The sequence below is a fragment of the Gossypium raimondii genome, chromosome 11, assembly GCF_025698545.1.
Source record: "Gossypium raimondii isolate GPD5lz chromosome 11, ASM2569854v1, whole genome shotgun sequence".
Classification (NCBI taxonomy): Eukaryota; Viridiplantae; Streptophyta; class Magnoliopsida; order Malvales; family Malvaceae; genus Gossypium; species Gossypium raimondii.
In genome coordinates this window covers 20,149,839-20,170,783 of record NC_068575.1, presented here as the reverse complement: position 1 = coordinate 20,170,783, position 20,945 = coordinate 20,149,839, and the positions used below count along the sequence as shown (strand labels likewise).

General features: G+C 31.2%; 1 protein-coding gene across 1 annotated transcript; it reads left to right on the top strand.

The window, feature by feature from the left end:
• Positions 1-16,424: 16,424 nt before the first annotated feature.
• On the top strand, positions 16,425-17,626 carry LOC105804342 (F-box/kelch-repeat protein SKIP25). Its single transcript, XM_012636921.2, has one exon. It carries the CDS (start codon positions 16,460-16,462, stop codon positions 17,609-17,611), a length of 1,152 nt encoding a protein of 383 aa, XP_012492375.1. The 5' UTR covers positions 16,425-16,459; the 3' UTR covers positions 17,612-17,626.
• The last annotated feature ends 3,319 nt before the right edge of the window (positions 17,627-20,945 follow it).

Below are 20,945 nucleotides of genomic sequence, written 5' to 3'. Positions count from 1 at the left end.
GATCTACGACCATTTGTGAGCATTAGTTTGTCCGTGGTTAACATGTATTTACTAGGGTTGTTAGGAAGACTATTAAATACTACCATTTTGGAACCATTAATCTGTACTTAAAATGTTATTTTGAATACTTTGAATGTTATTCGGTAGTGTAACACCTCTAACCCGTCTCTATTGCCGAATTAGAGTTACGGAGCATTACAGTACAATTCAGAACATTTAACTTCAAATAGAAACTATTAATCAAATTAATTACTAACAATCAAATACACATTTCATTTATAGCATAAGTGCATTTACGACTCTTAAATCGAGCCTACGTGACCCTAAACATAGTTCAAAAATATTTAGGGACTAATTTGAAATAAAATAGAAAAATTGTAAAATTTTGGAAACAGGGGTCACATAGCCATGTGGCTAGGTCATGTGACTTTGCCCAGGCCGTGTGGCACGAAGACATGGCTGTGTGGTCAACCGGCACAGCCATGTCCTAACTTGTGTGTCCGCCTGTGTGGTTATTCGAAATAGGGTCACACGACTATGTCACTTAGCCGTGTAACTTTCTGTGACTGTGTGGTTCATCCTACATTCAAAATCAATAAGACACTCGGCTGTGTGAGAAGGCCGTGTGTGGCACACGGTCGAGTGACAGCCTGTGTCCCAGGCTGTGTGCAACTAAATGACTTCAATTTCAAGCCAAAACAATCATTCTTACTTAGACACCAAGCCATCCCATTTCCAACCAAAATGACCTATTCAAAAACACATTTAACACACCTAAAACATACCAAATTCATAAAACTTGTGTGTCAAACCAATGTGTCCTCATTGACACCACAGTTTATAAGCAAAAACAACAAGTAATCCACCTAAAATTTCACCTTCTCATACATGTTATATAATTAACAACAATGCCTCCAAAATATCAACTACTAAAATTACATACCAAAGGCAAAACATACCTATACATTATCAAATGTTACCAACCTAATTGGTCATACCATATTTCAAACACCTCAAAAGATACCAAACCAAAACAATGCTTAATAACAAGTGTACCAAACATTACTATATTGAAGTAATATCAACATGAAACACAGTTTACGGATTAATAACCATATAAACTTAATTACAATTCAACTAGCATGTTAACCTTAACAACATCAAATCCTATATACATGCCACAAACCAAAATGACCCAAAAACAAAAGCTATCGAAAAGAGTCTGGATAGTGTGAGCGTTGAATTTGATCCGTCTGACTCATTTCGCAAAACGTTAAATACAGAAAACAAAACAAAACAAATAAGCTTATATAGCTTAGTAAGTCCATAGTTAAAATTCAATTTAACCTACCTTAACTTATAACCGATCACCAATTAAACTTAAATCATTATAATCTTGACAAACATTTCCAAAATCACATATCATTAGTACCAAAACATTCAATCATATAATTCAATATACACAATGGCTCAAACCAAAGCAATTCATGCTTCCATACATATACATATACATATATACACAAACAAATCATTATACATATATCCAACTCAAAGAGTAATTTAACATTTAAATAGAAAATTTCATGGCCCATTAAACTATAGCAAATTGACTCGAATACTCGGGTTTCCCAAAACACACCAGAGATCACCGAAATGCTAACAGAGGCACCGTAGTACAAATACAGAGGCACTGAAGTGCAATCCCATACGAGCATGCGTACTAACTCTATTGGCATACCAATCATATCCTAACCGTTTACTACGTTCAACCGGGAATTATACTTAAATTCATAATATCAACAAATCAACCATTCAGAGGCACTTCTTACTTCCGTACACATATTATAAATCTGTTACATTCATTTCAATATTGTACAACTACAAAATATTTACCACTACCAAATATTCATTTTCCATTTCTACTTAATTGCACCATTTAATAATTTACAAGTAAATAATAAAATTTCAAATTTATTACAATTAACTAGCAATTAATATATATAAACATAAAGAAAAACACATATACATATTATTACACTATGAGCTTACCTAGATTATGCTTTCGCTCAACTCGTAAGACTAATCCGCAAATTTCTCTTTTCCCTGATTAATCTTCGTACAACTCAATTCTTGATCTATATAATGATTAAATTTAATATATCAATTTCAAATATACCATCAAACTTATTTCTATTCATATACCCTTAAATTTTTATATTTAAAAATTTCCTAAACTTTTACATTTCTTTCAATTTAGTCCCTAAACTCAAACTTTTAATTTATCACAATTTCATCCATTTCCATGCTAGCTTTAATTTTTACTAATACTAGAACAACCTATAAATATTCAAAATTCACATGAATTTCATGTAAATATTTATATTTTATCAATTTAGCTCTTTAACTAAAAATTAATTAAAATCACTTTACAAAATAGTCTTAATCATCAACAAAATTATAATTGTTTCATCTTACATTAAAGAACAAGTAGAATTCATTAATGGAAAAATCCAAAATCTTTGACAATTTCAAAAATAGAGGTATGGGTTAGCTGGACCTAGTTGTAATGATCTCAAAAACATAAAAATTACAAGAAATGAGTGAAAAATTCACTCACATGCAAAGAAATAAAGGTGGTCAAGCATTCAAGGCTTCAATGGAGTTTTCTTGTTTCAATTTCAGTGGAAGAAAATCTTTTGGAAGATGACCATTTATTTTTTTTATGTTTTATTTACTTTATTATTAATTTAACATTAAAATCTAATAAATAAACGTATAAAATTTACCTACAATCATGTCCCATTATATAAAAATGGTATATTTATTATTTAATCCTTACACTTATTTAATTAAGCCATTTAATCATTTTAATTCAATAGTGATTAAGTTGTACATGTTTCACAAATTACTCTTTTTCTTTAATTAACTAATTAAGCAATAAAATTTCCGGACCAAGCCTTCATATACCTAAACAATAACTCAGTAAATATTTAATAAAAATATTTACGAGTTTGGTTTACAGAAACGAGGTTCCAATACCTTATTTTTCCAAAATTACTTGACTTATGGGACAACCACTTATTATTAACTATTTATTTAATTAGCTAAAATTATTCAAATCAAAATTCAATATAAAAATTATAATTAACTTATACAATTTAAATTCTAACTATTACAAACTTACTTGACGGATTTGTGGTCCCAAAACCACTGTTTCCAACACCACTGAAAACGGGTTGTTACAACTCTCTCCCTTAAAAAATTTTGTCCTCAAAATTTCTTACTTGAAAATAAATTCGGGTACTGTGATTTCATAGAGTATTCTATTTCCCACATAGCTTATTCAACTCCATTTCAATTCCATAACATTTTAACCAATAGAACACATTTATTCCGTAATTCTTTCATTTCTCGAGCTAAAATTCTCATCGATTCTTTGCTATAAGTCAAATCGGTCTGCAATTCAATCTCATACGTAGACAACACATGTGATGGATCAGAAAGATAGCATCAAAGTATTGAAACATGGAAAACATTGTGGATTCTGTCAAGTTCTAGAGGTAATGCCAAATGATAAGCCACAGGTCATATTCTTTCTAGAATTTCATACAGTCTAATGAATCTTGGACTAAGCTTTCCCTTTCTGTGGATATGCCAAACATTGTGGATTGTTTCTAGACGCAAGACTTTTCTCCAGGGCGAGACTTTCAGAAAGACTTTCTCACTAACAGAAAAGTCTATATCTTTACGTGTCAAATAAACATAAGATTTTTGACGATCGGATGCAGCTTTCATGATTATGTCAAATAATCCTAAATTGTTCTTCAGTTTCCCAAACCAAATCAAACCCAACTAACTTTCTTTCATTCAGTTCAAACCAATATAATGGACTTCTACATTTACGCTCGTATAAAGAATTGTATGGGGCCATTTTTATGCTCGACTGATAACTGTTATTATATGCAAATTCAGCTAACGAAAAATATTTTTCTCAGCTACCTTCAAATTCGATAATACAACATCGTAACATATCTTCCAAAATTTGTATTATTTGTTCAGATTGACCATCTGTTTGCGGATGAAAAGTGGTACTGAAATTCAATTTGGTTCCCAAAGCCTCGGGTAACTTACCCCAAAATCTAAAGGTAAACCTTAGATCACGATCGAATATGATAAAAAATGGTACGCTGTGCAATCTCACAATTTCTGAAACATATAATTCAGCTAATTTTTCAAGTTAGTAATCAGTTCTAACAATTATAAAATGAGATAATTTCGTTAACCTGTCAACAATAACCTATATCGAATCTTTTCTTTTCGGAGTCAACAGTAACCTCGAAACAAAATCCATAGTAACATTTTCCCACTTCCACTCCAGAATCATCACAGGCTATAACAAACCCGACTGAACCTGATGTTCAACTTTCACTTGCTGACATACCAAACATTTAGATATAAACTTAGATATTTCGCGTTTCACACCAAGCCACCAGTAACGTTATTTCAAATCGTTAGACATTTTGTTACTTCCAGGGTGAATCGGTACACACAATCAATCTAAAAAATTCAAACAATCATCAACTCCGATGCAAAAATCAATTTTCTGACCATTTTTCACTAGTTCCAACCTCAACAAGAAATTTGGATCATCGTTCTAAAGTTATTGAATTTTCAATAAAAATACCGGTTTTACTATTAAATTTGCCAAAATAGAACTATCATGTTCCAATGTCAAATTTGCATTCAAGGCTCTTAAAGCAAACAAAGATTTCCGACTCAAAGCATCTGCGACAATATTAGCTTTCCCGAGGTGATAATCAATTACTAAATCATAATCTTTTAGTAATTCAAGCCATCTACACTGACGCAAATTTAAATATTTCTAAGTCATCAAGTATTTGAAACTTTTATGATCAATATAATTATGACATTTCTCACCATATATATAATGTCACCAAATCTTCAAAGCAAACACACCCGCTGCCAACTCCAAATCATGAGTCGGATAGTTTTGCTTGTGAGGCTTGAACTACTTCAAGGCATAAGCAATTACTTTCCCACTCTGTATCAAAACACAACCCAATCCACAAAGGGACACATTACTATAAACAATAAACTCTTTCCCGATTTTAGGTTGAATCAAAATTGAAGCTTCAGTTAACATATTCTTCAACTGATCGAAACTTTTCTGACATTTATTGGACAAAAAAAGTAACATGTTTTTGCAATAGTTTAGTCATCGAAGATTCTATAATGGAAAAGTTTTTAATAAAATGTCGACAATATCCTGCTAAGCCCAAAAAGCTACGTACCTGAGAAACGTTATTTGGTACTTTCTAATCAACAATTACCGATATTTTTTTGGATCAATACGGATACCATCAGTAGAGATTACATGATCTATAAATCCAACCTCCCGTAACCAAAATTCACATTTACTAAATTTCGCATAAAGTTTTTTTCGCACAAGGTCTGCAATACAACTCTCAAATGCTCTCCATGATCTGACTCATTCAATGAGTAAATTAAAATATCATCTATAAATACCATAACAAAACGATCTAAATGCGGCTGAAACACTCAATTCATCAGATCCATAAATGCAGCAGGGGCATTTGTCAAACCAAATAGCATTACTAAAAACTCATAATGACCGTAACGAGTTCTAAATGCAGTTTTTGGCATGTCCAGTTTTTAACTTGCAACTGATAATAACTTGACCGCAAATCAATCTTCAAAAATACTATAGCCCATTTTAATTGATCAAATAAATCATCTACTCGAGGTAACGAATATTTATTCTTTATTGTAACTCGATTCAACTACCGATAGTCTATACACATCTCATCGATCCGTCTTTCTTTTTCACGAATAAAACTGGTGCACCTCAAGGTGACACACGCAGTCGAATAAAACCATGATCCAACAATTCCTATAACTGTGCTTTCAACTTTTTCAATTCCATGGGAGCCATTTTGTATGGAGCTATTGAAATTGGAGTTGCCCCCAGTACAAGGTCTATTACAAATTCATTTTTTCTGGTCGGTGGTAACCCTGGTAACTTCTCGAGAAACATGTCAGCAAATTCTTTAACTATTGGCACTTGATCAAGTTTTTATTCTGAAACCCGTGAATAAAGAATGTATGCAAGATACGTCTCACAAGCCTTTCTAATCAATTTTTGAGCTGACAACGCTAAAATTATATTTGTAGCATAACCTGTTCCACAAGTTTCGACATAAACAAGTTCACCATCTTGACATTTCAAAGTAATCTGCTTCTGTCGACAATTTACTATTGCATCATGTTCAGTCAACCAATGCATACCCAAAATGAGATCAAAATCATCAAATGTCAACAACATCAGATCGATAGGGAAATAGTAACCCCAGGTTTTTAGTGGACTTATTCTACAAATGTGATTAATTAACACACACTGACCCAACAGATTTGTGGCTCTGACAGTGTAATTAGTTTACTCAACAAGTAAATTCTTTTTGTTTACTAATTAATGTTGTGCATATATTAGAATGAGTTGACACAAAGTCAATCAATGCATAAACATTAATATAAAAAAGGGAGAATGTACCAGCAATAACATCTGGAGCAGAAGCTTCCTCACTAGCTCTAATAGTATAGGCCCTAGCAGGTGCTCTAGCCTCTGATTGTTATGTCGTATTAACAACTTTCCACGACCAGTGGTGCCACCTCTACTATTCCCCGGCTTTCTACCTCTCTGTGAAGTAGTCTCGGGTTTGAAAGCTTGATTCCTTGAATTGTTAAATTGCTTTGGACAATTTCTGAGGAAATGTTCATTGGAACCGCATTTAAAACAAGTTCTCAACTTGAATCAACATTCATCGAAATGACTTTTACCACAATGTTTGTAAATAGGTCTTTCTGTATTTCTAACACTGCCCACAATTTTTGCAAGTGAATTTACAGATTTCAAGTTGCTCTACCTTGGTCTATCTCTACCAATGAAACTTGAAGGAGGAGTGAAACGACTAGCATCATTACGAAATTTCTTTGACGGAGAAGTCTTGGCCCTCTTTTACTAAAATCTCATGACTTCATGTCTGATTGTCTTTTTCTATGCAAATCTCTTCCATTTTTTGTGCTCGCTCTGACAATTCTACAAACTCTCGTAGTTTTAATGCTCTCACCAACATTCGGGTTTCATCATTTAGTCCATTTTCAAAACGAATACATACATTTTCTTCTAATGATATGATGTTTCAAGCATACTTACTCAAACGAACAAATTCTTGTTCATACTCTGTTACTGACCGATTTTCTTGCTTCAGCTTAAGGAACTCTTTTTTCTTCCTACCCAAATACAATCGACTAACATATTTCTTTTTAAACTCTACCTGAAAGAAATCCCAGTTAACTCGATCATTTGGAACCATAACTGTCAACATACACCACCATGAGTATGCTTCATCTTTCAATAGTGAAATCGCACATTTCAAACTGTCCTCGGGTGAACACATAAGTTCAACAAATACTCTTTGTACATTCTCAAGCCAATACTCAGCTCTAGAAGGATCGCTGTCAACTTTACCATTGAATTCTTCAGCCCTACATTTAAGGTTTTAGCAATAGAGGTTGATGAACTATAGCAGGTACATGATTTTGAGCACATAGAGGAAGTTAAAAAAATGGAGGAGAAAAATGGTGTTAAAAAAAGACGAGAATATTGGAGGAAAAAAAAAGGAAGGGTTAGATTTGAGTCAAGAGGTTGGAGGTACTTAGGGGCGAAACCAGAAAACTTTTTTGGGAGTCCGAAATTAAATTATACATTTTTTTACGATAGTAAAAATACAACTTCACCATTTTGATAGCCTATATCTTTATAATTTTTAAAGGATTAAATCAAATTTTTATCATTTTGGGGGAGGGTCAAAGTGCAAACTTATCATTACTAATTTAAAATTTTAAATTATAAAAGGGCTTAAATAGAAAATTTTCCATTTTAGGGGGGTTGAGGCCCCTGCCATCCCCTTGGATTGGCCATTAGAGGTACTCCAGTGACTTGCTCATTGATCCTAATAGTCAAGAAGGAGGTATTGGAGCAGAGGAACACATATCAGAAAATCAGGCCAATTTAGCATTGGTGATGAACATTTGGGCATGGGTAGTCCAAAAATTGGAGATCTGTTTTAGATGTTTTTGAAAGATCTAAACCCAGAGAAAGGTAGAGGAGAAAGAAATCTTTATTTTGGTGGCCTCTGACTGGAGCTATGGTGGTGGATTTGACAGTAGTGGCTAGGATTACAAAGGGAAGAGAGGAAAAAAAAGAAAGAAGAGAGAGACAAGTGAGAGTAGTGAGAAATAAGAAAAATAATAATAATAAAAAGAAAAAGGACAAAAAGGGAAAAAAAGTTGAAAATGTTAAAAATTAAAAAAAAAATGTTTAAAATATGTGTCGATGACGTGGAGAAAAAAAGAAAGAAGAGAGAGACAAGTGAGAGTAGTGAGAAACAAGAAAAATAATAAGAAAAAAAGGAAAAAGGAAAAAAATTGAAAAGGTTAAAATTTTAAAAAATGTTTAAAATATGTGTCGATGACGTGGATGTCAACTTTTAACGGCACAATTTGTGCCATGTCAAACTTTCATAACGCTGCTAATTTTGGGTAACGACACAATGACTGAAATGTTACATATTGATGACATTAGTAACAGAATCATAACAAAATAAATTTTAGTGACGAAATCGTAAACTTAACCATACATAAGTGACTATTTTTGTAGTTTACCCTAGTCTATAATATTGTAAAGGTTAAAATATGCCTACAGTCCTTATACTTTTAAAAAATTAGGGATTTAGTCCTTATACTTGTATTTTTAAAAATCTAGTCCCTCTACTTTTCAGATATCAAAATTCGGGACTAACTGTTAATTTCTTTTTGTTAAATTCAGTTAATTACATCATCTTTTTAATTACATGGCTACCAAGTGAATAGTTTTTTATTATTTCAAAATTTCACAACAACAAGTTTAACAAAAAAATCAACAATATAGTTACTTCGAATTTTATAACTTGAAAATGAATAAACTAAATTCCTAAAAGTACAAGTGTCTCGGACTAAATTTCTTATATTCGAAAAATACAAACATTTTAACTAATTGTGTTGGAGACATAGGTCCTACAAATGTATCTTGTTTATTTATTTTTATTAAAAAAACTTTTATAGATTTTTTTGTAAAATAATTTTTTATGGACTTAATAATCTTTAACAGTATGTTTGGTTGGGGGGAATAGGAATGCATTCGCCCCCCCAATTTGGTGGCCCATGCCTATTCCATTGTTTGGTTGGCTGTAATGGGCTATTACAGCCCTATTCCATACGGGGTTATTCAACGTAGAACTGCCGTTTACCATTCGGCACTCTCTCCACGGAATAGTGATTCAGCATGAAAAATTAGGTCTGAGTTTCAACTTTACCCTTCTCATTTCTTTCTCACGTCTGAAGCATCTTCTTATTTTTTTCATTCTTCTTCCCATTTCCTTCCAACCTTCTCCCTCTTTTTCATGCTTCTATCCTGACCAACCCTTTGACAAACCCTAACAACCCTCAACAAGGCCTTCAATTACGAATTGTATGAGGTGGAAACTTGAGAAGAGAAACAATCGGATTGGTTTGATGTAAGCAGTCGTCCCTCAGGTAACTCTACTTCGATTTTGATTTCCTTTTATATTATTGTTCGACCCTCTTCAAGAAGATAAAACATGTTAAAGGGTCTAAAATGAAACATGTCAAGGTTCTAATCTTACTATGATACCCCCAATGTTTTAGCCTTATTTATGTCTTTTATGGGGCATGTAGATTTTGTAAGCATATGATTTTCTTGGATGCTTTGGTTCACTTTCATCAATCGTATGTTTTTCTGTAGTCATTTCCTTTCAAAGGCTTCTTTTGTCTTATAAGGTAGTTTTGTGCCTTCAGGGCACCGAATCAAATTAGAAAGTGTTTGAGATATCGATGTTGGTGGGATAAATGATTCCAATGGATAAAGCTTGGGATTATTGCAATCCGTTCTGTTCCAATTCAAACAAGCAGATATCCACGCAGAAATTTATTCACATAGAAACCTATTGAATGTTAAGAGTGATTGCATAGATCAATAGTATTGAATTCAAATTATTGAAAGGTAAATTGTTGTTCTTAAGGCTGTTCTAGAAAGTAGAAACAAAAAACCCAGAATCAAAACCGATAGCTTATTTCTTACAACAGATATGTCTTAAATTTACAAGTCAAATTAGGATGAAACTGACCAAATCTGTAGGCAGAGCGTAAAGACCATATTGGAGGGAAAATTACACATAAAAGCCCTATTTTTTTAAAATTTACCGAAATGGGCCCGATATTTTATTATTTACCGGAATGGGCCATTTTTCCTAAAATCGCGTCCACGTCGGTAGCGATGTCGGGGGCGATGTCGAGAAATCGCGTCCACGTCGGTAGCGATTACATTACGTGGCAACAAATCGCGTCTACGTAAGCGCGATTTGCTGACGTGGAAGGAAATCGCGCTTACGTGGACGCGATTTGAGCCGCACGTGAACAGTACCCACCGGTCAAAAAATTGACCGTTTATGTTTTTTAGCTTGGAAAACTTTGAAAGGCCATAACTTTTGGCTCAGTTGTCCGATTGAGACGATGTTTTTTTTTTATTTCGAATAACTTTTCGAGATCTACGCGCTGACAAACAGCCAAAGGTGGTTTGCTGCAGATTTCGTCAAAAAAGATCCTTTTTTGCCTCTAAATTTTGATTTTTTCGGTTTAAAATTAAATTTTGAAACATTCAAATCATTATTTTCCTTATTTATTTGAAGTAAACACCGGATTTTTTTACAGAATTGTTGTATTATTTTTTCTGATTTGACACGTGTATGGAATAGGTCCAATAAATCGTTAGAACGTAAGTAATATAATTAAGATAATAACAGTATTTTTATAATATGTTAATTAATTAGTTTAGCTTAGTTGGTTAAGATGTTTGCTCTTTTCCCTAGTACCTTGGTTCAAATCTTGTTGGTAATAATTTTGAATCTTTTTGTACTTGTTGCATTTATTTTTTAATCAATTAACTCTTCAATATTACATTAATATATATTATTAGTATAATAGTATAGACGGATTGACAATTTGAGCTACAATATTATGAATATTAACTACAATACATAATTTGAGCTACATATTACAGTAATACATATTGGGGCAAATTACACATAAAAGCCCTATTTTTTTAAAATTTACCGAAATGGGCTCAGTATTTTATTATTTACCGGAATAGGCCATTTTCCCTGAAATCGCGTCCACGTCAGCGCGATGTGTCAGCAAATCGCGTCCTCGTAGGCGCGATTTGTGTCCACGTAAGCAAAGCGCTCTGACGTGGGCACGATTTGCTGACACGTCCCCTGACATCGCGCTGGCGTGGACGCGATTTCGAGGAAAATGACCCATTTCGGTAAATAATAAAATACCGGGCCCATTTCGGTAAATTTTAAAAAATTAGGACTTTTTTTTGGTATTTTGCCCCACATTGGAGCGTCCATCTATTCTTAAAATTTTGTTATTTATTCGATAGCTGTTTGAGCTTTTATTATTGTTGAAATGCTGTATAGTTCAAGACTACTCGCCATTGTCGAAGCCGGTGAACAAGTGCTTCACAAATTTAATCTTTTTTGTTAATGGTATTTTTGTTCTGATTTTTTTTTCTTATAATTTTAGCAATCAAGTTTGTAGATGATAATGAATTACTATTGCTGCAGATAAAAGAACTTTAAAGCTCCACAGTGCACCCATTTGGGATATTTTAGTGCAGATTCTTCTGTCTATTTATGTATGATTTTGTCTAGATGTAACTCAGGACGGTGCCATCTGCAAACAACTTTTCAATGTTTTGTAACTACCTAATTATGGTCTGGAGAGTTTCCCCTTAGAACTAGCAATATTAGAGATGAAATGATACATCATATTCATACACAGGTAAATAACTCGAACATGACAAGAATATACCAATACTTTAAAATTTGTATAATATGAATTATTAATTATTAATGTATCAAAATTTATATAAATAAATGACCTTAAACATGATAATGACATGACAACATATTATCAAATTATTTTTATTTTCGATATCTTTAATTTATGTTATATTTAATTTTGGTCTTCAAACAATGTTTTATATTACTTATATTGTCTGATTAAAATTATAATTAAACAATGTTTTATATTACTTATATTGTTTGATTAAAAATTATAATTAATGCTACAAAATTATCTCAACAAACGAAACAAAAAAAATTAAGTAAAATGCTACAAACAAATCATGTTTTTTTTTAAAAGGAATATATTTAACACGCTATATTAATCAAACGGGTATTTTTAAAAAATAATTATTAAACGTCAGTCATCAATTAATTAAATCCACAAAAACACATTTTTTCTTTCTTTCTTTTTTTTGGTGATTGATAAAGAAATGAATTTCAAGTTGCAAAGATAGTTTTAATTTCTATTTTGTGCTTAGTTTTAATTTCTATTTTGTGCTTTGTAAAGATTCTAAATTTGTATTGTTCATTCTAAATTTGGGATGGTATAATGACATGATATATGTCATTACAATGTTGTAACTTTTAATGTTGTAAAATTTTATAACATATGAATTATAACATATAAACTAATGAAATCATGTAACCTTTGGTTAATATATGAATATAATGTTTATGCGAAATATAATTCTTAAGTTATTTATTACTTCTAATATTTTTTATTGTAGAATAATTAAATTATTTGTTTCACTAATGATATTTTAGCACATTAAATATGTATTGCAGTTTAAAAATAATAAAGTAGATTATATATTATTTTATAGTATTATATATTATGATTTTAGTAAATTCATATAAGAAAAATTATATTAAGAATTTTATTAAATTATATATTATTTTATTAAATTATATTTAATAATAATTATATTAAAATATGATTAAATTATTTATTATTTATATTAATAATCTTATTAAAATTTAATAACAATAACAATAATCATCTCACTAACAAAAATTCGCTAAGGGTAATTTAGTCATTTTAGTTTTTTTCCTTATGCTATTACAACATCATTCCATTCAACCAAACACAAGAATACTATTATAGTTCTATTCCATTCTATTCAACCAAACAATTGAATTACTATTACAGTTCTATTATATTATAACTCTATTCAATTACAGCTCTATTCCATTACAGTGAAGTAAGTAAAACACAAAAAATCATATATATCTTTTTTTTTTCTTCTTTCATTTTCGTTCTTTACTTATTCTAAACATAAAATAAATAAAAGGAAGAGATGTTGGATAGATGAGTAGGTACATCTACAGTGCCGTGTCTACCCATTATAGATTATAAAGCTTGAACCAGTCTCCCAAACGAAAAAATAAATGTATTCAATTCCTTTGGGTTAAGAATTATTGAATTTTGCCTTCAACTGCTCATTTCTATATAACTTGTCTTGAATTAGTTGAAATAATTTGGAAGAAAATAAATTTTGGGTAAAAATATTGAGAGGCGTAACAAAGAAGTCCCTTTAGGCCCCTCATAAGGGAAAATGTAACAGTTATTTGGGGACTATAAACATCTAATTAAGTGGCTGTACAAAATAGCAATAATAGAAACATGAAAGGCTAATATGGCTATGTATAGTAGGCCACCTCACCCAAAAAGTTATTGGAACATATACCATACATCATGCATGCCTGCCTTTATTTCAGGATTCCGTATTTTTACATGATTTTATTGTTCCCTTCTAAAGGATTCTTTACACTTTTCAAAGAAGTGTGTTAAAAGTTTATTGAAGTATATATGATATACTTCGAATCGTTAGTTGGTAATTTTTTTTAGTATTTGATATATTGGAAATATATATATTAATATTAATTTCATTATAATTTCTTATTATATTTAATTTTTATATAATGTCTAAAATTACTCATAGTCCTTCTTCAACCCTTAAATAGGAAGATAATGTGCTTCAGCGCATTTGAACCCACATCTTCCTACACTGACAATAATATCAATGTTAATCAAGCTAAGACTCAATCGACTTGGAAATATATTTTTTTTTCTCACAAGTAATTTTAAAAAATTATCATGTCTTTTTTATATATATTTTTAATATTTTACTATATTTCTATTGAACATTTATTAACACTTAATCTTGTATAGTCTAAAAACTCTATTAGTACTATAGTAAATAATTTCCTATATGTTTTTTTTACACCAAAAGTTTAGAATTTTAATAGTATAAATAAAATTATTTAACTTAAAATATAAAGTTAAATATAAATTCATGAATACCTATTTGGAGCATTGAGCTAGGCTCCCTTATTAGCATCTCTACTAAATTCAAAATTTGATATTGTTGTCTCCTCTCCCGTTTTGTAATTCTACCAAAAACATATATTATTTAGTCATGCAATTTCTAAAATGTAATATTTAATAAATTACAAGATCTAAGGGTGAGTTTAGATGGACAGTGCATTTAACTACGTTAACAGTGAAATTAAATACTATAGCATGAGACAAAAAGTAACCTAAACACACTACACTGTATCTAGTTGTCCATCCTAACTCACCCTTAAGTCAGTTGAATCACAAGGGTGATGATAGAAAGTTTGAGATGACATCTTTTGTTGACACTAATCCCAAGTATAATTACTAAATAACTTCTATCATTTGTGAAAAAAAAAAAGGGTAAAGTCGTTACCCAAATTTTTTGTAATTTTGTCGTTTATTTTTAGAGTATTTTATTTTAGACATTCAAGTTAAATCTTGAATGGTGATTGATTGTATCGTTAAATCATGTCCATATTATGTTTACACTTTATTTTGGTATTGTTTTCATTTTGGTTACGATTTTTTTAAAGTCTTGATTTAGGAAAAAAAGATTAAAGTGAAAAAGATAGAAGTTAAAATAATGCATTAAAATTTGTCATGTTGTACTTGTTTATTTCCTTTTCGAAAGTTCTAAAGAAGTACAATATGATAAATTTTAATGTATTATTTTAATTTTATCGCTTTTTCACTTTAATTTTTTTATTCGGATCAAGACTTTAAAGACTATTTTTTGATCACCAAAATAAAAGTAAACTAAGAGTTAGGTGATCAAAATAAATATGTAAATATGATGTAGACATGATTTAACATATACATCAACCGTTATTAAAGATTTAAATTTTGAGTGAGTAAAATAAAAATATTCTAAAAGTTGAGTGAAAAATTAGAAAATATTAAAATAAATAATCTTAAAATGGACTGATCATCTAATTAATTTACTCTAAAAATAATTCATAGAAACTTCTATATTTTTAGGAAACATTTTCTACAAGAAAAAGGCAATACGTACGGTACGTTAAAGTTAGTGTTATTAATGTATTGAAAAGCCAGTCAAATATCTGACTAAAAGCAAAGAAAAACATTACAATTATGAGTAAAAGTATGATGGAGCTGTTGTACCAAAACTTAAATTATATTTTATTTTTATTAAAATAGATAAATTAATTTATATATTAAATTAAAAAGTAAATTAATTTTTATTAAAATTTTATTTATTTAAATTGTTTAGTTGATAGAATAATCAAAAAATTTACCATAAAAAATAATTTTTAATAATAGAAATGAATGAATTTATTAATAAAATGCAAAATTTACTCTTTCATTTGCTCATTTTCTCGCTCGTCTTCATGGTAATTTTATTTGAAGTTGAAATTCTAGTTGAGCCCCAACATACAAGATAAAAGTAGAGGTGTTCATTCGGTTAACCGATCCGAAATAACATTAACCGAATTAATCGACCTTTCAAAATTTTTAACCGTTAACCGAACCAAAATTTTTCAAAAAAAATTAACCGAACCAAAATTTTTTCGGTTAATTCAGTCGGTTAACCGAATTAACCGAATTACCCAAATTAACAGAATTAACCGAATTGAATCACTACATAATTAAATTATTTTTAGACTTTTAGATTTTAGATTTTAGTTTTAGTTTTAGAATTTTATTTTTATTTATTAAATTATTTGTAATTTTTATGATTGGGTTGGGTTGGGTTGAATACTTGGGTTTGAATTGAGTTTAGGTGAATAGTGGACCTATTTATATATTATAATTTTATTTATTAATTTTTTCGGTTAAACCGAAAAAATTCGGTTAACCGACCGATTTCAAACCGAATTAACCGTTAACCGAAAAATTAAAAAATAATTAACCGACCCCTAACCGAAAAAATTCGGTTAACTGGCCGATTAACCAAATTCGGTAGCTTAACCGAATTTTTTCGGTTTTACCCAAATTTTACACACCCCTGGATAAAAGCCACCCCCTTCCCAGCCCTCGCAGTCTCTCCTTCCAGTCCCTCGTTGATCCACTGTTTTACTACAGTACCTCTTTCATGGAAATCACTGTTCAATGCTGCAAGCAATCTAAGAATGATCCCTTTGATGATAATGATTCTGAAAATGGAACCCTTTTGCCAGGCCTCCCTGACGATCTTGCTCAACGCTGTCTCTCTTCTCTTTCTCCTTCTCTTCTTTTCTCTGTTTGCCATTCATGGCGTCGCCTCCTTTACTCTCCTTCTTTCCCTCCCTTTTTCTCCCTCTATGCTCTTCTTTCTCCTTTGCATAATCCCACTATGGCACTCCATAGAGAAGTTGTTCCTCAATCCACAATTGTATTCTTCTCCTTTGATCCAATATCGTCATCTTGGAGACCTCTTCCTAGCCCTCCTCAAAACCCTTCTTTCCATCTCCTCCGTCGTCACCCTTCTTTTCTTTCTCGCAACCTTCCAATCCAATCCTTGACAGTCTCCAACCATTTAATCGTCATAGCTGCCACCACTCAAAATCTTTTCCCAGCTCTTTCCAGCCCTTTAGTCTTCCACCCAGAGTCTAACATCTGGTTTTATGGCCCCCAAATCTCCGCCCCTCGACGGTGGTGTGCTGCAGGCTCAGCCCAAGATGTGGTCTACATGGCAAGCGGTTTTGGCTCCCATTACCAAGGAGATGTAGCAAGGTCATTGGAACAGTGGGACCTAAACAAGAAGAGAGAAAATTGGGGATGGGAAAACAAGGCAGGGCTTAAAGATGGAAGGTTTAGTAGAGAAGCAGTGGAAGCAGTTGGGTGTAGAGGGAAACTTTGCATGGTTAATGTCAAAGGAAATGCATTGAAAGAAGGTGCAGTTTATAACGTGGGATTGGATAAGTGGGAAGACATGCCTGTAGGGATGGTTGCTGGTTGGAATGGACCAGCAGCCTCGATGGATGAAGATGAGATTTATGTGATTGATGAAGTGAAAGGAAGGTTAAGCAAATACGATGGTGAAAAAGATTGTTGGGTGAAAGTGATCGAGTTGGAGCAACTTAAACGTGCGGAACATATAGCAGCAGGGAGAGGGAAAATATGTGCAGTTTCAGCCAAAGGGGAAAGGATTATAGTGGTGGATGTAAGGGACAAGCCTACCAGGTTTTGGGAGGTGGAGCCACCATGTGGATTGGAAGTGGTGGCTGTGCATGTTTTGCCTAGGATGATTAGTAGACAACACTAGTTAATGTCACAAATCAAGCACCATAATATCTTGGTTGTTTTTTCATGTTACAAATAATATATATATATATATATATATATATATATAATATAACATGAATCAGTTAAAATTTTAACATGCCAAAGTCACATGAACGTGCAAATAACTAAATCCATGATTGAATGCTCATCTCACAATCGCTTAAATACCCTTTATATATTTATATATGCATATGCATATGCTGGTTTACATGTATACTCAGCCTTAGCATTTCACTTCGATATCCAAGTTACGGTTTGTATCTCGACACGACTATACGAGTAAAACTAATTAAATTGACAAAACGAGGCTAGAAAAAGACTTGCATAGCTCATTGGGGTGACATGCACTTCTCCACTCATAGCTAAATTTATAGTTTAGGTCATTCCATTTACCTTCGATTTTTATATTGACTATAAAATTTAAATTTTATGAAATTAATTATTAAATTCTTATTACTTATGCTGATTTGTGGATGGTAATTATGAATGCCCCCATAGCTTCCTTTTTCCTTTTTCCTTCTTTAGTTGTGTAAGAATTTATTAGAAATTTCCAAGTATATGAAGAAAAATGGTCTCACCTTTGCATTTCGTCAAAACCTTTTTAATTTTAATAAATAAACTGAAAGAAAGGCTGTTCAGCTAGAAGTACTAGCTTGTTTGATGACCTGATCAAATCTACTTTTACTTAAACTGTTGGATCACTCCATATACGTATTTAATTCACAACCTTTTTTAATAAAAATGAATATATAGATATTGAGGATAAGAGTGAGTGTTTGATCGAATATAAAATAAAAAAAATTGAGTTAATCAAGTTGTGAGTCTCATTTTATCATTCTAATTGATTTGATTTTTTAATCGAGTTGACTGAAATAAAATTCTAGTCGAGTGAATCGAGTAAAATTATTTGAGTTAAATTAAAATTTTAAACATGTCAAATTAAAATCTTGTTACAATATATCTAATTCTATGTTAAAGCATATAAATTTGAAACCATATATATTTGAAAACTCTTTCAAATCAAAATAAGAGAAAAAAACAAAGATACTTTAATTCGATAAACTTGAATCATTAATTTATTTTTTAGGTCCCAAAATTAAAATTTTATACTTTTTTAAAAAATTAACTTTAAAAATATCTTTGTATTTTTTAGTTTTTTAAATTTTAGAATTTTTAAAAATATATAAATTTTGGAATTTTATAAATATTTTGAATTTTAAAAATTAGTTTGAATTTTTGAAAATTATTTTGAATTATTTTGTAACTTTTGTTGAGAGAGAATAATTTGTTCATTTTCAAATTAACATGGACCAAAGGAGTATTTATATCAATCATTATTTGAGTTATTGAATTATTCAAATTGTAAAATTCAACTCAAACTCGAAACTTGAATTACTTATTCAAGTTAACTAAAAAACAAATAACTCAATTCGGTTAACTTGAAATTGAAAAGAAAAATCAATTTCTTCTAATTGAATCGAGTTTTACTCACCTCAAATTGAGAGTTAAGTTTTAATTTTTATATCTTATTTTAAAATGACTCTATGAACTAATAAATTTTAAATTCCAAATTTTTAGCCTCCTACCTGATAGAAGGAACAATTAGATAGTTACGAAAGGCACTATATTTTAATTAGTTTCTATAAAGCTTCAAAAACTTTTATGAAAAGAAAGTAAAAGAAAACATAGAATATAATTTCACCGGACATTTTGTTCTTTCCATTTGTTTGATTCTCCTAATTCTACCAAACCCACCAATGCACTTCATATGAATTTTGAGCCATAGTTAAGTTGATGCCCACTTTAACTAAGAATTTAGAACTAGAAATTTTGATCCTTAAGTGAATATTTGTGGAAATACTATAAAATATATAGCAAACAAGCAAAACAACCTATTGCAATAAAAAAAAAAGTTCAATTTTAACTAACATATATATTAGCTATCATATATACTACAAATATTATACTAAATAACAAACTAAAAATGCAAAAACTAAAATGAGAAAAAAATGGGGTGGAACTAATATTACATAGAACTCAAATTATTTATACAATGTTCAACAATAGGGGAGTATAAAAGAGAAGAGAAGAGAACAGTTTCTAAGAAGGTCGGTTTACTCAGTTGGGCGGAGAGCCGGAGGTTATAAAGAATAAAGGTGGAGAGAGTTTGAAGGTTGAGTGTAGAAAGAATGTACGTTAAGTATCCTCCTAGAGTCTATCATTTTTTTCATCGTTCTTGGGGGTATTTATAGGTAATGATCCCACGTAATATGGTGTTAACGTGTTGGACTTGCCATCTAGCCATCATTACAGAGTGTGTGGGAGGGATGTCTTTGATGGGATGAAGATGTTTGTGATAGGAGAAATCTTGTCGCTGTTCTAACTTTGGTGGGATAAAAAAATTGATCCCACGTAATGTTTGGTGACCAAACGACTTCATGTTCCTAAAAAAGATCAAGCTATTCGTTGTTCAAATAGTCCCTTCGGCAGGGTGAGTTCACAGGTGACCTTATAGCTTGCTAATAGAAAGCTTACTATTTAGACATCTTTTAGGCTTGCCATGTGTCTTATCACGAATGAGTGCATAGCAATATTCCCCCCTTTTGAGTCGAGAGAAGGGTTACAAAAGTGGCCTTCCGTGAGATGCTCTGTTCTGATAACTTCCTCTTTTCTAAGTTAGTCTGGGTGGTGGTTTATTCTATGGTGAAACATTATATCCAAATGTTTGAGATTCCATCATAAGTTTAGTTTGAGAATTGCATTTCTGGGGAGTTTTGATAATAATGAACAACATCCTTTTGGAACAGGTGGTAAGTTGCTATTGAATGCCACTTATTTTTCGAAACTATGTGTTTTGAAGGATAGGTCTATATATTCTCTGGGTGTTCTTCAAGATTATTTTGCCTCCTTTTATTTTGAAATTTTTGTGACTTTTTTTTATGGATTTACTAGTCTTTGTTGATTTTTGGAACAATTTATGTATTTTTTGGAATTCCTTCATTTCGATTTGCTTCATATTTTTTTTTCTATTGTTATCAAAGTTACTTTGACATTTTTATTAAAAATTTACTAATAAATGGCTAGGGGAAATGAGCAATCTAGTAAAACTCAAGGAAAATATGGTGATTGTTCTAGTCGTGTTCTGCCGAGAGCGGTGGTGAAATATAGGAAAACAACCACAACGAAATCTGACAAAGTTATTGCCATGAGATCTAAAGGGGATGATGAGTGTGTTGTTGGTCTCAACTATTAGTGTCTCATGACCCATTAAGAGATGAAAATTTTGCTACTATGTCGTGGTTTGCTCGCTAAAC

Coding starts and splice junctions, on each gene's coding strand:
- LOC105804342 (XM_012636921.2), top strand. CDS start 16,460: ATGGAAATCACTGTTCAATGCTGCAAGCAATCTAAGAATGATCCCTTT.